Source organism: Chenopodium quinoa, unplaced genomic scaffold, assembly GCF_001683475.1.
Source record: "Chenopodium quinoa cultivar QQ74 unplaced genomic scaffold, ASM168347v1, whole genome shotgun sequence".
In the NCBI taxonomy this organism is placed as follows: Eukaryota; Viridiplantae; Streptophyta; class Magnoliopsida; order Caryophyllales; family Amaranthaceae; genus Chenopodium; species Chenopodium quinoa.
Window position 1 is genome coordinate 2,556,687 of NW_018743787.1, and position 17,874 is coordinate 2,574,560.

Below are 17,874 nucleotides of genomic sequence, written 5' to 3' on the forward strand. Positions count from 1 at the left end.
TTTATTGTTTCCCTTAGTCAATAATAATCATATAACATCCCAACTATAAGTTTATATGTTAAAATCATGAAAATATAGCGTATAATATAAAATTACAGCAAGTTTAACTTACTAACATATGCTGAAAATTTGTTTTATTAATAGTTTTTGCTATTCAAATTATCTATACTTATCATATAGCATAAATAGTTGTTTAAAACATATATAAGAATTCTAAAACATTATTTTTGGCTCAAAACTAATAAAAGTCGGATTATATAAAATCTGGAAAATAATTAAAATATAAGTTTCAAACTTTTGAAGATCTACATTCATAATTCAATAGTTAGGATAGTGTATTGCACATTAAACCTTAAAACCCTTCAAATAAACAACATAAAACTCCAATTTCACCAAATATATAATCTGAAAATTAATTTTAAGTATAAAATTGTGGGTTTTGGTCATTATGAAATCATAGTATTGATAATTAACTTGCTTAATACGTTTTTAGACCCTAAACCATGAAAAATTAACATTTAAACCCTAAATTATACATAACATAAAATCTGAAACTTTGTATCATAAATTAAACATGCTAAAACTTATAAATTCATAATCTTTTATAATCTAAACATACTATCAAACCATAATAATATAATTTAGAACAAAATTTTAATTAAAGGTTGAAACTTTAAACAGCTTCAAGGTTTTTTTTTTTTTTTTTTTTTTTTTTTTTTGCCGTGTGCGTGAAAGAGGAGAAGGGAGCATGAGGGTTTTTATTTTTTGTTTTCACGTGAAAGAAGGGGAGAGAATTGAGGGGGAATAAGGTGGGTTTAAGGGTTTATGTTTTTGTAAAAGTATGGGCTTAACTTTCCTAATCCAAGTAGAATTAGGATTGTTGTTTGGGCTTGATTACTAGTGTGTTAGGCCACTAAACTTAAAAGGAGATTTTGATTTCAACCAAAAACTTAATAGTTTTAGTTTAATAATAATGAAAATCTTATTACTTTACATCAAATTAACTCATACTTATAAAATCAAAAATAAAAATATTTGTATAAATAATAAATAAATACATTATAATTAAGTTGAAAATATGTGGGATTACAAACCATCTCCAAAACAACCGTCCACGTGGCACCAAGAAACCCAAAACAGGCTAGGTGTACTCTCCAACGCTTCACACATCACGTAACAGGCTAATTACAAAGAAGGACCTACGTGGGGTTTAAATTTAAACCAAGGGCAGTATGGGTATAGCACTGTAGATAAGCTACAGTACCACTTCCCACTTTTTAAAGGGTTTAGGATTTATCTTTCATTTTTTTAGGTGGTATATATATATATATATATATATATATATATATATATATATATATATATATATATATATATTAAGCTACAGTACCACTTCCCACTTTTTAAAGGGTTTAGGATATATCTTTCATTTTTTTAGGTGATATATATATATATATATATATATATATATATATATATATATATATATTGACAAGTATTTGATATATATTATAACTATCTTATTAGGTAATTTTTTATTTTTCAAAAATGATTACATATAAAAATAATGTTATTACTAAGATAGTAAGATATCTATGATATTATCATTTACATAATCTTTTAATTGTTTGTTGTACAAAATTCCCATCACTTTAGTTTCAACTTATACCATCAAAATAGTATTCAATGCTTTAATTATGCATAGTATATTTTTTTTAAGAAAATTATATTATTATCTAAATCATGTACTGATCAAAGTGTGTCAATTAGATAGGTACGGAGAGAGTATTGCATGAGTAACCTAGATGTCTCAATTAAAATGTATAGTTTAGGTATAAAATTGAAGTTATTTTATGCATAGTATAATTAAATTATTGTTAAATACTCCCTCCGTCCCCGAAAGAACGACCCATTTGGTCTAATTTTAGTCCCAAAAAGAATGACCCATTAGCATTAAAATACCCACCAATTTGCAACAATATTTGTGCAAAATTAGCTTCCCCATATAAAATTTTGTTTTTCCATATATTTTTATCTCTCTTTATTTTTTTGTAAATTCCATGTAAATTTATCTTTCCAATATACTTTTACTTCTTTTATTTAACTTTATTAATACTCGCGAAATCAACCCAAAAGGGTCGTTCTTTCGGGGACAGAGGGAGTACAAGTATATAATTCAAGTTATTTTGTTAGTACAAAAAATAAAATAAAATAAAATAAAAATACAAATGTAACTATCTTTTTTTTCTTTTAACTATCTCTTTTGTGCAAATAATTGTATACTTCGTATATAACTAATTAAAATTTATAATTCTTTACGAAATTCTGCTAAATCCGTGTGTTGAATGGGACCTAAGCTAGTTATTCTAGAATAAGTAAAACGTGTTATTTTGGAAATATCAGCCAAAGGTCATATTATTGTTCTGTTCTATGCACTAGAGTACACCACCTTCTCTCCTGTTTTCACATTTGTTCCCACTCAAATCAAAGACATTAACAAAATTATCCAAGTAAGCATAATTAAATGAATTTCTTTTATGTACAAGTCATCATCTCTACAAAAAAAGTAACAAATCTTGTATTTTTAATTTACTAATGGAACGGTCCTATTACCAAAAAAACATATACACATCTAATAACATGCCATTTCACAAACATTTTCAGTCATTGCATTCTGCATACATTAATGTGGCTAGTATGTAGCGGACTTGAGCAGCAGCACTATAAACATTCAAGCTGCAGGGAGCCTAATCACCAGGCATCAAGATGAACCAATGGATTGCCTAAGATAGTAGACTCTGCACAAATCATGTTGCTAGGGTGCCCACATGAATCTGGACAGCCACAGGTTCTCATAGCATATGCTTCAGTGCTAGTATAAAACGAGTAGCAGCCCCAGGTTTATCAAGATACCTTTGCTACATATGTATGAAGTTATGAACATTCATTTAACTGGTCTGACATCAACAGTTTTCACACGGAACCAATACTGTGGCTGAATTTCTTCATCATCATCATCGTCATCGTCGTCTTCACTTGAACCATCTTCTAAGCAATCCCATCGTGAATAGTCAAGTCTAGAATGTCCCTTTGGTTTTGGGATTGTTTGCCATCCCTTAGAATGAGGATCAGCAGCTTTCCGGCTTCCATTGCTTTCAGGGTTAATGCCATTAGATATGTGGACATTCGCTTCAGGTTTCTCAACTATACCTGTTGAGTCTTCCACATCATTATTTTCTCCATCCCCTTGTCTAGAGCTTTTCAATGAATCTTCACTTATGACTTCATCATCTTCCTCAAGCTCAGAATCAACCTCAGGTATTGGAGAAAGTGACTTCCTTGAGCAAAAAATACACCATCTCAAAAACAGCTTAGTGTAAAAGATAAGGTCCACAAAGAGAAATGCAGGCTAATAAAAAGAAATCACCACTCTCTGCTATTAGAGGCTAGTAACTAACAAAAAAAAAAAAAAAAAAAGGAGACCAAACACAGCAAGCAAAAGATTTGTCTATATGATTCCTTTGGTTAAAAGAATCATGTGCAATGTTTGTTGTCACTTAGTCGAATAGATCAATTTAGAAAAGCTTTCATGTAAAATAAACTTTAGTACTTTACCTTATAATAAAGTAAGGTTTCAAAGAAAAAATGAGTAATGTGAAATAATATGAAAAGCAAGGCATAGAATACTGAATACATGATGAGTGATAAATATTATATTAGGCAAAGTTGAGAAAATAAATGGTCTCTTTAGTTTAAAATATATCCAAATTAATGAATTGCTTCTTAAGAATTGCTAAGCGAATTGCCGATTTGTTAAAAGTGGATCCCATTTGTACAAATAAAAATAAGTGATCTGGAGCAAGAGGTGTTGTATTTACAACAGATCCATAAGCATAGACTGCCTTCAAAATCTGAAGGGAAAATTACCCAAAAAAATGGCCCAATACCCATTTTCAATAGTGCCAAGAGGTGAGCCGAATTGTTAAAAGTGGATCCCATTTGTACAAATCAAAATAAGTGATCTATAGCAAGAGGTGTTGTATTTACAACAGATCAATAAGCATAGAGTGCCTTCAAAATCTGAAGGGAAAATTACCCAAAAAATTGGCCCAATACCCATTTTCAATAGAGTGCCAAGAGGTGATATATTGGCAACATATCCATAAGCATAGACTACCTTCTAGGTCTGAAGGAAAAATTACCAAAAAGGTAAAAAATTCTCTCGGTAGCCATATACATTTGCTCATTCTCATTGGTAGCAATTTTATTTCATAAATCTCTTAAATAGCATAGAAGATTAGAAGCTACAATCTTTTGCTAATCTAGCTTTATTATAATAATTATGATATAATTAACCTTTAGGCTATGTTTGGATAACAAAAAATGGAAGGAAAGGAAGGAAGGGAAAGGGAGGGAGACAAACTTCCTTGTTTGGATAATATGTTGGGGGAGGGAAGGGAAGGGGAGGGGGAGGGAAGGATCCATTTTCCCTCCTCCTTTAATAAAGACCATCCTTTCACAATTGGAGAGATTTGGAGGGAAAATGGAGCTCATCATTTCCTCCACTTTCCCTTCCTTCCCCTTCCTCCTATTTCCCTCCCTTCCATTTCCCTTCTAATTTCTTATCCAAACATAGCATTAGTGATTAACCTTGGTTAATAAATTAACACTATTACTACCACAACAATACACCCTCAACCTCACCACCGCTAACCCCTGCCCGGTCGAAATGGGTGGTTTGAAGGGAACGAAGAGGCAGCCCAGTGATTAAGGGGAGGGGCGGTTGGGTGGTTAGAAAGAGGGGGTGGGGTGGCAAGGTGTTTTTGGGGGTAAGGTAGGGTGGTGAGGGTGGGCGATGGTGATTGTGTGAGAATTACTAAAATATTACCATATTAAAGAAAACTTATAACTTCAACGGTATTCATTAGATTTTTAAAATAATTTGCTCCAATGAGAATGTGCAAATGTATATGGCTACTAATCTTTTCCCTCCTTTCTCCTCCTTTTCCCTTTCCTCTAATCTTTCCCTGTTTTATAGATTTAGTCCTTCCTATGTTTTTACAGCTACTAATAAACTCTTGTTAGTGCAGGATTCAAAGTAAAATAATAAGATATAAAGAAACATATTGCTCAGAAAATTGGGGAGCTGAACATAGAGGGAAGGAAAAACAGAAGATGCAAACAGAAAAATAGCATAGGAATATTTATCAGCCATATAAAGTGCTTTCAAAATTTTGGAACTGCAACAGCAATAGTCAACGAATATAAAGATGGGATCCATAATAGAAACAGGGGAAATTTAATTTCCATGTATTTTCAAAAAAGAATCTCAGATGTTTAATACTTTCATTCTTCATTCTTAAGCTAACAATTAACATATGAAATAAAGTCCACGTTGTTAATGAATTTAGTTCATCCTTCTAAATGCTTAGACAGAGATTCCAAAAATAGAATGTATAACAGCCCCCCCCCCCCCCCTAAGGACAATTGTACAAATTCGTACTCCATGAGGAGTAGCACGATATGAGGGGTAAGAGGGAACAGGAGAAGAGGAGGAAGGAATGAACAATACCAGGGAAACAAGGAAAAATGAAATAATGGTAGAGACAAGCACACTCATGACTCATCATTCCAAGAGAATAAAGGCCTACATGATGCCCAGCATTAATTTTTACCATTAAATGGCCAAAGCTTTTTCTCTATTTATACCAAACTGGCAAAGAAGTCAATTTTTATACCAATCTGATATTCGACCCTAATTGATCAGAAACCCCAAAATGTTTTGGTAATTTGAGACAGTTTCTGAAACAAATCTTTAAATTGCAATAGCACATAACTTGCATCAGTACCATAAACTTGGAAATTCTCAAGTTTATCGCATAATTTATATCTAGATGTTACTCTCCATAATATATTTGAATCGCAAATATCTCATACCTAGGAGGTTAAGCAACAATCTATGTTCAAAATCATTATAAACCCAATACAATATTTTGGATGCCAGTTGGAACAACATCCCAATCACTATTAATTTTCAATTTCTCTTACACCACCAGCACAAACATTTATCAGTTATTCAGCAGCAAAAATGACCATCAGCTGTTTGATTCAGTAAAATGCAGAATGGGTATTCAAAACACACCTATTAATCATATTTGGGGGGGGGGGGAGCTGGAGGATGGATGACACCAATATATTAGATTCTGACACTTGCTAAAGACATGAGGACATACCAATTGTGTTTTTAAACGTGCTTGGAGGTTAAGATATACTTCGGACGAGGGATTTAACTCAAGGAGCCGATTCACATCGAAAAGAGCTGACTGATACTCCTTCAGAGTGACCAAAGTTTGAGCACGCAACATTAATGCTCCAGTGTGCTTATGATCGAGCTCAAGAACAGATGTACATTCATCAGCAGCCTAAAACATCAGAAGTATAATAAAATAAACACAAGTATGATCTCCCATCATTATGTCAATCAAAGAATTCTTTGATTTCTTTCAGCTAAATTCTGTAAAGGGAATTCAATTTCCACATTAAAGGCAGTGGCTCTAATACATCTTGCTGCAGCTTTCCAAAACATAGACCTGGAGTCAGATCAAAGTTACCCCTCCCCCTGGTAGCAAACAAAATTCTTTTGAATACATAGACTGATTTCACATGAGGAAAAAGTTGAAGATACATTATCTGCTACAGATTAATAATATGATACTCAGACTACTCACCATTGTCCATACACAAACTAATAGGGGGCAGATCTTCCAATTTAGTTGATCAGATTTAAAGTGCTTATGTATCAAGATATACTTTCGCCTCAATTTTCATTCAAATTCTTTTTGTTACAAAATTACACATACAGTGTAATGTAACACAGCTACAAAATAACAGATTTTCTGTTTAACAGCAGTTTTCATACACACAGTATGCCTTTTGCTTCTCAAGTTCAAAAAAGGGAGAAAAATACACAGAGAAAATAATTCAAATGACAACCATAAAATTCACGGGATGACTGGACTACATAAAGGCGAACCTTCTATAACATACAATATAAACCCCAGAATACAAGGATTACAGATTTCGGTTTTGCGTGATAGTGGTCAGACAGTCCTTGTGGTTTGATTCTTTGATTGCTTCTATACTTGCGTTTGAGGTAGTAGAATGTTATCAATAGAGGTAACTCACAATGCTTACGTTTTCAGATTTTCGAAAATCAATTCTCACATTACCAAGGGCGCCACCATTGATCTTGTCGAAAACCAATTTTTTTTACTTCTGGTTCCCCCCTTTTTTTTTCACTATTCATGGCAAAATCGCTACTTCAAGTTGTGACTTAGCACCAAAACCATTACTTCAAGTACGTAGTAGCAATTTTGCTCATGAACATTAAAAAAATGAGCAAGTATTTACAATATTGCAATTACATGAAGATCACCATGTATATTCTCCGCATTACTTTTGTCATTTACAGTTCTAACTTCAGATTTATTTATTTTTTTTAAAAAAAACACTTAATACTATAGTACAAAATTCGGAACTATTTCTAAATTAAAACAAAATAAGTATTACTCATATGAAAATCCATAAAATCGTGAAATTTACAATATTCAGAGATCAGAATAATTCCCAATTTCTAGCACACTCCCGGAGTACCATGCAGGTTTTATAAAACTCATGTTATTTTGATGTTAACTCTTTGTTACTTCAAATTATATACTTTGTATATGTTATTTTTAAGTACATTTATGTTATTTTGCCATTTTTCTCATTCATGTTCCTCCCGCACTCACTCTCTCTTCCTCTCAATTAGTCCAACACAAAATCATACACTTTCTCTCTCCTTTCTTCTTACAATTTTCTGGGTTTTCTAGGAATCAACCTCAATTTCACTCTCTTCCTCTCACTACTCCAACTCTAAATCTAACACACTTTTTCTCTCCCCTTTTCTTCTTCTAATTTTATGTGTTTCTTAGAAATCAATTGGTTTGAAGGTAATTTAACTTATTTAAGGGTATAAATGTGTTTATGTCTAGAAATTTAGTATCTTCTAAAGTGTTTGATTCTCTTGAAGATGCCTTAAAACTCAATACTACTAATGTTATTTTGATGTGAATTTATTATTATTTCAATTTATATATATGTTATTTTTAAATAAGTACATGTTATTTAATGTAAATTAAAAATAGCATGACTTGGGGTTGAAGTAATAAATAAGTAAATAACATATTGTTATAACAAAATAACACAACATTTAAACAAAATAACATAAAATGTGTAAGTCAAATAGATTGTGTAAGGAGTACCATGATCCATATTATTCCAGGAGTATACAATACTAATTGTAATAATTAGGTAATTATCAGAAATACGTATTAAAATTGGAACAAAAATAATTAGGTAATTATCAGAAATTGACAATATTGAGAGCTACTTTCACCATGAAATTCAACATTTACGAAAATAAAATCAACTGAAAGAAGGAAACAAACCATCTCAAAATCGTGCAATTTAAGAAAGCAGGCAGCGCGATTACTATGAAGTGCGATCTTCTGCGCTTTAGTCTTGGCAACAACGACGGCATCGGAATAAAACCCTAATGCTTCTCTGTAACGTCCATCACGATACATTTGGTGAGCTCTCTCCACCTTATTCAATGGTGGCGTAGTTGTCATACTCTCCAATCAATCATAAAATAATCAGATTAGAAGAATCGAGAGGAAGCTAAGTATAACAGAAAATTGAATTCATGAATTTTGTGGAATTTTGTGATATTTCCGATCAAATTGGAATCGAGAAGAAGTGATGAGAATGGATGGAAATTGGAATTGCAGAGAATGAAGAAAGAGCGAGAGGTTGAAGATGAAAGATGGAAAGAGGAAGGGAATAATTTGAAATAGGTAAGGAGGCTGGAGGGAGCTAATCTCTCTCCTGGTGTTATGGGCTATGGCTGTGTTCGTGGCCAGAGGTGTCAAAACCGAACCGACCAGAAAAAAATTATCCGTTTCGAACTGTAACCAATCCAATTTCATTTGAGAAATTCAAGACCCAAACCCGATCTGTAACCGAACTGAACTCAACCCGAATCCGAACTTGACTCGATTTGAACTTAACCCGGCACCGATTTGATCCGACCTGAACTCAACCCGAATCCGATTTGACCCGACCTGAACTCAAAACGAACCGATTTGACCCGACCCGAGCTCAACCCAATCCGAAATTGACCCGAAAATAAACCGATCTAATCCGATCTGTTTTGACCCGAACTGATATTAACCCGATCCGATTTTATCTCGGTTTGATTTTTACCCGATCCGAATTTAACCCGATCATAATTAATTATTTACTTTTTTTATTCAAGTTCTTATACTATATATTTACTTATTATTAATAAGTTATACTCCGGAGTCTTAAGTTTACTTCATGTACATATCAATTATATTAATTTACTTTCTAAGCTTTAATAAATGCCACAAGATCTAATAAACCTAAACATTAAGCGGGAGTTAATTGATTTGCTTGTAAAGCTCTAGTTAAATGCTGCCTAAAGCCTATTGTCATTTTTAATAAATTTCCTCCAATTCTGTTATATTTTATGAACTAATAATTCTTTTCTCTAACACCTACAACCAATTATATCAATATAAATCACATTACTACTAGTCTGATGCAACCTATAAGAAACAATTATGAAAGCAAAATAAATAAAGTTTTAAAGGATATACCAAGCGCTTACATTTTCATTATAATAATTAAATATATTACATATACATAATCCAATGATTCAAACTTAGGTATTTTTCAGTAGTTTAATTTTCATATACAAAATACGCTGCATATAATATTATTGCAATGTTTCGACTCCAATAATATGTTATGGGTACGGCTTCCTCAAAAATAACAAAAGTGTTGCACTTCCAAAAAAAATTCAGCCAAACACAAAAAGGAATTGAACCGAAATTGACCGAACCGAAATCATCAGAATCGAAATCAACCCGACCCAAATTCATCCAACCCGAAGTTACCTGGCTAAACCCGTTTTAAACCCGATCCAAATATATCCGAACCGAAAGTGAATCAATCTGAAGTTGAACCGACCCAGACTCGATAGACCATGACCCGAATTTGACCCGATCCGAGTTAAAAGGATAATTTTGATCCGAACATATCCAACCCGAACAGACCCGACCCAAACTCCATCCGGTTATCCGAGTTGACACCTCTATTCGTGGCGATTTGGATGTTGTAAGTCTTGTAACGCTTCCTTCTTCAGCTTCAAATTTGAATTTTTCGGCTATAATAAATGTACAAAGTTAAAAAAAAAAATAGAAAGTAAAAAATAATAGAAAAAATGGAAATAAATAATCTCATTTTTGCGTGATCTAACAATAAATAAGAGGAAAATACAGGTCGTTATCTACCTCTCCCTACAGCCAAACCTAATTTGTAAACAAACACTCAACCAAACCAATACGAGTATATGGTAAGTCAAAGGTTGAACCCAAAAGAATGAGTAGGTGTAAGCTATAGCCTATGTCAAGCTAATTCGAAGAATGTAGATGGTTATGGTTGGTAACTAAAGTATCAAGAAGCTAGACAAATCGAGAAATTCAATATGCTAAACACTAGGGATATAGGTTCCACATGCAAGCTCAATGATTATGCTAATTGATAGATCACTCAATCAATTCAACATCACCAAGGACATACAATAGTTGAAATCAAAGAATCCAAAAGTTATCTCCTATAATCCAAACTAGGGTTCACTATGAATGGTTAGCTAGGAAAAATAGTCTTAAAAGATAAGATAAGGCTATGCGCACACAAGCTAACTTCAGGTATGCCGTTAGTTCTCAAGCGATTCCCTTGTTGACTTCGCATCTGAGGTGCGACCTTAGCCTTAGAGAGCTTGTTTTGGCAGTTCTTGGGAATGTTAAGAAACCTGTTGTTTTCTTACATGATGGGGGGTTTTTTGTTATCCAATTTTTCTCTATTGAAGATAAGAATGAGATTGTGTACTCCGGTCCTCACTTTGGTCAGCCTATGTTGGTCTGTCAGTTTTGATTTCTATGAGGAAATTCTTAAGGTGATTCCCATTTGGGTTTACCGCCGAGAAACGAAAGAAGACTTCCACCCCCAAGTTTAACTCAGACGTCGCTCGCCTCTTTTTGGGTGTGAAGCAGTGTCAAACCAAAATACCCAACAAGCATTAGCTCTCCCTGAAAAGGAGGTGATCCAGCCGCACCTTCCAGTACGGCTACCTTGTTACGACTTCACTCCAGTCACTAGCCCCGCCTTCGGCACCCCCCTCCTTGCGGTTAAGGTAACGACTTCGGGCATGGCCAATCACAATCAAATTCAATCAATTAAAGAAATTCTCAAGTCAAGGGTTCATGTCATTGAAATTTGCAATGCAATCTAGATTAATCTTATAGGTTGATCACTCCTAGTCTAATTAATCACATGCATAACTATGTTAACCAATTTAATTGCAACAATTCAATAAATTTAGTATCATCAACTAGCAAAAATCATCAATCAAGCATGCTTCCCCTTCTCCCTAGCAAGTAATCTACTCACTAATCATGGTGAAATTAAGAAACAAAACAAATTCTATCATAATCATATTCATTTCAAGCTTAATCAAAAGGAAAATCAATCAATCAACAAATTCTAGAGCAAGGAATGTAATCTCAATCAAAATTCAAGAAACTAGAAAGAATTGCATTGAAAGTAAATCAAAGGAAAGAATTCTTACAAATTTTTATTGAATTGAAGAAGGAATTTCAAGATCCAATTGAAATCTAAGATCAAATTCGAGTACAAAACAAGTAAATCCTAAGCTTCTCTCTCTACTATTTCTAGACAATTATCTCTCCAGTACAAAAATTAAGTCGTCCTAAAAAAAGAAAGTCAAAAGCTATAAATAGAAAAATCGAGCGAAGGAGGCTGCATAGAGCTGTACGCACGCACCCAGCTGTGCACGAGGCCTTGGCTCCTTCGCTTGCTCGATCAAACTTTGCGCTCCCGAGCATCCCTATCATTAGTTCACTCGAGGTGATGCTCGTGAGAGGGGCATAACCTTTAACCTCCAAGCACTTGAACATCCCAAGCTAAAGCGTTGCTTCCGAGGTTCTTATGCTTGCGGAGCTAGCTTGAATTGCATGTTTGGATTCCCGAACTTCGCTCCATCAAACTCCTTGAATGCGCTCGAGCTTCCTCCTTGATAATTAAATCTCAGGAAACTCGACACACCTACAAAACAAGTCAAAGAAATGAAGAAGCGAGAGAAATAGCCGAGAAATGCTTAAAATAGAAAGAAACCCATTAAGAGCACGCATTTCTCTAAACTAATACGCAAATTAAGCATTATTCCCTAAAAATTCGACATAAAAGACTAAAAATGAGCACAAAAATATAGAGAAAATCTAGCCTAAGGGTGTCATAAATGACACTCATCACCTTTACATGAAGACGGTCAAATGCGGCGTCATAACAAATACCAATAGGAGTAAAGTTTCTCCTAAATGGTTTCTTTTGTCCTTGATTATTCATTGCGAAGACTTGATTCAGATTAAAGGTGCTAACATTATTTGAGTTGGTGGTTTTGGAAGAAGAAGGATTGTCATTTTTCTTTCCTTTCCAGCCACTGTTGGAGTTAGTGTTAGCAGCTTTTTGCTATGCAAGGTCGTCTTCAATATTGATTCCAATGTCATAAACGACCTTGAAAGTATTCAAGTTTCTTTGATACTTGAGATGTTTGGAATATTTTTCCTTGAGATTCTATATGAACAATCTCACAAATTCTTTTTCAGTAGGTGTTTTGGGTAAAAATTGGACCAATTAGAGAGGGCCACGTGTCAATCCCAGGCCGGTCCAAGTGGACCAATTGATCTCACTTTTACCTTTTTCGCACTTTTTACTTACTCTAGTAGGTTCTTACTTGATTGTCGAAGGCGGAGCTCTAACCACCCGGAGTCTCCGTTGTTTTTGCTGGTACAACTCGAGCCGGACCAGTCTTTGTGATTTAACTCTCCGAGGGATAAAAAAAACACCCAAAACATTTGGCGCCTTCTATGGGGAGAGTACCTCAAGGATGGTTCAAGAGTCTGTACCACTTCCTGACCAGCCGGTTAACCAGTAGGACGTCATTACTGATCAAGAGGATGATGATCCTAGGTCAAAAAATACATAGCCAAGGATGGCTCTCTGATTACCAAGCGATCCGTCCCAAAGATTCTCTGGAATGAGGTACAAACCAGGCGGGTACAAGCCAACCCCATGGTCAGCCGGAAGGGGAAACCCATACGGCAAGCGCATCCGCCCCTGTTACCCGATACAAACTCATTTTATTCATGACTAGTTTCAAGGGTGAAATCAAGGATCTGATCACCAAGAATAAGGCTGGCCCAAGCAAGGGTCAGTCGGCAAGAAAGATTCCTCTAGGGAGAAGAAAGCCAGTTAGGGAAAGGCAGTCGATTCCGCATCCAAAGGACAAGGCAGCTGGGGCCCTTGACTGGTCCAAGATTCTTCTGCCCTATAAGAACACAAGAAATCCCCGCCGGGTTGAACAACCGGTGGGAAACAAAAAAATCAACTCCTGACGCTCGGGAAATTATCACCCGCAGGAGAGGTCAACAACTGTCTGAGTCAACCTCTACTTCGAGCTTTCCAGACAGCTTCAAGAATACATCAGTAGGGAATACTCAATCCTTGCATGAGAGCCATACAGGTGGTAATACCGTCCACTCTGGCCCTCAAATGATTGGGAATGTATGTACCCCCTATGGTCTACGGTCCGTATTCCCCTCACTTCATGCAGTCGGCCCTCTTTGGGGGCCAGGCGGCATATAACGTCCAACCTTTAGACTGGCAGCTCCGACTGCTCAAACTTGGGGAACAAAATTCTGCGTTCACCAAGGAGATAACTGAGGCTGCACAGCCGGCCAAGGCTAAGAATGTGTTGGTGGGTGCTTATGATGGTACCACCAACCCGAAGGACCACCTCATGGTCTACTCCAACCTCATGCACATGCAAGGGATGGAGGACGTTATGTGGTGCTGGTGCTTCTCGACCACATTGAAGGGCATTGCCCAACAATGGTTTGGCAACCTGCTAGCCGGGTGCATCGATAGTTTCAGGAAGCTTTCCTTCTTGTTTGCCTCCAACATCTCGATGAACATCCCTGCCAAAAAGACAAGTCTCGACTTGAACACCATCCGGAGGGGAGATAGAGAAGGGCTCCGCTCTTATGTCAGGCGGTTCAACCTGGTGAGAATTCAAATCCAAGGGCTGTCTGACGAGGTAGCCTATACAGACTTCTTCAAGGGTCTGAAGGACAGGTTAACCTTTAAGTTTGACCTTGTCCGTAAGAGAGTTTTCACCCTTTAAGAGGCGTTGATAGAGGTAGAGAAATATATTCAAGCTACCGACCTCTGCTCCTCCATTCATCAGTCGGACTCAAAGAAGTCGGACAAACAAAAGAAGAGTCGGTCTGCTCAGCCGGCTCAGAAAGCTGAAGAGAGCAAAAAGAGAAAAGAAGTTTGGGCGTTGAGGAACTCGATTAGCCGTCCAAAAAGAAAAAGAAAGAATTTAAATCGTATGTCTTGCGGTATGAATAAAATAAAGACTGATACACCATCTTTACAGAGGTGAAGGACCGGCTAACCATTGACAAGCCGAATCCTATGAAGAGTTCCGTTCAGTCGTGGAACAAGAATAAATTCTGCCACTTCGTTCCATCAGAAGGTGGGCCATGACACCAATGACTGCTATAGTCTCAAGCGGACGTTGGACCGTCTGGCTGACAAGGGCTTGCTGAATTCTAATGTCTTGAAGTCCAAAGCGGCTTCTAAGACTAATCCGGGGCAGTCATCAAAAACTATCCAGCCTACTAGTAGTTCGGATACTGATAAGGATCCTGTCTACACTATAGCAGGCGGATTCGCAAGCGGTGGCCCGACCATCCGGGGCACTAAGGATCATCTGAAGAGGATGCTCCATTTAGTTGATGATGGACATTCGTCCTCAAGTAGGACATTCCCAGACGTCCTCATCACCGAGAAGGATCGGGGTAAGGTTCGCCGACCGCATGATGACCCAGTCGTCATTGAATGCAAGGTCGCCAACCAGCTGGTTGGCCGGATCCTCATAGACACGGGTAACTCTTTTGATCTCATCAGCTACAAGTGTCTATCTCGACTTAATTACAAGCGGGAAGGTCTGCGCGACGTATCCCACCCATTATTTGGCTTTGGAGGAGGAGTTGTGCACCCAGTCGGGCAAATTGACATTCCCATCCGGTTGGGGGAGAAGGGTGAAGGGCGACACATGGTCGTCCGATTCTTGGTGGTTAAGGAGTTGACCGCCTACAACATCATTCTTGGCCGACCCACTCTGAACGAGTGCAAAGCCATCATCATCCCAGCTTTCATGTTTCTCAAGTATGAAAGGGATGATGGCACTGTTGGCTCCCTCAACAGGGATCATAAGACGACAAGAGAGTGCTATCTCAGACGTCAAGCCAACTGCTTCTGCAGCCGGGCAGCTGAAGGAGCTAATAGACCTTGACGATGTCAAGGACCCTGATTCACCCCCTCCAGTAGCCGCAAAGAAAAGAAAAAACTTGAAAAGCTGGTGGAGGTGAAGAAGGAGAAGAAATAGAAATCACTGACCGGGGAACGGTCAGATGATCTCCGTCCCCAGCCAGCTGGTGAGCACATTGATATCCCTCTAGAAGACAGCCGTTTAGAGTGGACGGTTAAGGTGGGGACGGCTGCCTTTGAAAGGCTTGGTGTAGATCTGCACCTTCTGCTGTAAGAATTCAAAGACATCTTTGCCTTTGAAGTGGAAGAGATGCCAGGCATCAACCCGGATCTTGTTGTCCACAAACTCGCCGTGGATCCTAAAAAGAAGCCCATCCAGCAAAAAAAAAGAAATCACGGCGAGGAGAGAAGTCAGGCGGCAGTTGCCGAAGTAAAAAAGATGTTGGACACTGGGTTCATTCGACCATGTAACTTCCTCGACTGGGTTGCAAATGTTGTGCTGGTAAAGAAGCCGAATGGTACCTGGTGTATGTGTGTTGACTACATAGACCTCAATAAAGGCATGTCCAAAGGATAGTTATCCGCTCCCAAAGATCAACAGTCTGGTCGACTCTACAGTCGGTCATGCCTTAGTGAGTTTTATGGATGCCTACTCCGGCTTCCATCAGATACCCCTGTGGAAAAAAGATCAAGAGAGGACGACCTTCGTCACTGATCAGGGGTTATTCTGTTATACTGTGATGTCGTTTGGCTTGAAGAATGCGCCGACTACTTTCCAACGGATGATTAATACAATCTTCATTAATCAGATTGGGAGAAATGTAGAGGCGTATATTGATGACATGATAGTCAAATCCAAGCTACAGACGGATCATCTTGCTGATCCCTGAGAAACCTTCACCACACTCAGGCGGCATAAGGTCATGTTAAATCCCAAAAAGTGTGTTTTTGGTGTTGAGTTTGGGAAGTTTCTCGGATTCCTGATTGATCAAAGGGGGATAGAGGCTAACACCGAGAAGATACATGCGGTAATTGACATGACGTCACCCGCACTGTTAAGGAAGCTCAGAGGCTTACCGGTTGCCTGGCTACGCTTGGGAGATTCCTCAGCCGGTCAGGCGACAAGTGCCTTTATTTCTTCCAAGCAATCAGGAAGAAGACTAGATTTGAATGGGGAGATGATGCTGAGACAACCTTTCAGAAATTAAAAGAACATTTACACACTTTGCTAAGGATTGTCATCCCTCTGCCAAAGGAGATGCTCTTCATGTACCTAGCCATCTCAGATCATGACCTTAGTGTTGTTCTCCTTGCTGAGAGAGACGGCAATCAATTGCCGGTCTATTTCATTAGCCATGTGCTTAAAAATGCTAAACTCTGGTACCCCATGGTTGAAAAATTTGGCATCGCTCTTTACATGGCTGTTAAGAAGTTAAAACCATACTTCTTGGCACATCCGGTGGTGATCTATACAGATCAGTCTCTCAAGCGCCCAATGACGACCCTAAACTCATCCGGTAGAATGCTCAAATGGGCTATTGAAATGCATAGCCTTGAAATCTCCTACGAATTAAGAAAGGCAGCGAAGGGTCAGGCATTTTCCGACATTGTCGAAATGACAAGGCCGATTGCCTAGGATAACCTTAATCAGGTTTGGAAGGTGCATGGAGACGGGAGCTCCACTTTGAATAGCTGTGGTGCAGTTATAATCTATGAATCCCCAAAAGGGGACAAATATGAGTATGCACTACGGTTCAAGTTCCAGGCCTCAAACAATGAGGCGGAATATGAAGCCCTGCTAGCCGGTATCTGCATGTGTAAGGTAGCAGGGGCAACAAAAATTGACGCCTACTCATACTCTCAGTTGGTCGTTAGCCAATACTATGGTAAGTTTGAAGCCACCCATCTGGCTATGATCACGTATCTGTAGGCGGTCAAGGCTGAAGCGGGGACACTTGAGGAATTTCATCTAAGTCAAGTGCCCCGGTCGAAGAACAATTAGGCGGATGCTCTGTCAAAACTGGCATCGTCCGCCTCTAGTGATGCGCCTCAGTCAGTCTTTTGGGAGATAATGGAAAAGAGAAGCATATCTGATGACGAGCCCATTGGAATTCTAGACCGAAGTTCTACTTGGATGGATGGCATTCGGGCGTATCTCACAGACGGTACGCTCCCTAATTCACCACAAGAGGAAGCCGTGCTGAGAAAGCGTGCAACAAACTTTGAGAGCAGAGAAGGAGAGCTCTTCAAGGTCAAAAAATCGAAAATAAAGGATTTAGGGAGGTTTGTATTTATAAATTACTATTTTTTTGATGGCGGGTTTTCTGAAGC

General features: G+C 37.5%; 1 protein-coding gene across 1 annotated transcript; it reads right to left on the reverse strand.

Annotated features, from left to right (window-relative positions):
- Positions 1-2,502: 2,502 nt before the first annotated feature.
- Positions 2,503-8,960, reverse strand: LOC110684925 (sperm-associated antigen 1-like). The gene is made up of 3 exons (XM_021861365.1): positions 8,490-8,960; positions 6,234-6,422; positions 2,503-3,334 (listed from the first exon to the last, which is right to left on the reverse strand). The coding sequence occupies exons 1-3, from the start codon at positions 8,670-8,672 to the stop codon at positions 2,945-2,947; spliced, it is 762 nt and encodes a 253-aa protein (XP_021717057.1). The 5' UTR covers positions 8,673-8,960; the 3' UTR covers positions 2,503-2,944.
- Between the last annotated feature and the right edge of the window lie 8,914 nt (positions 8,961-17,874).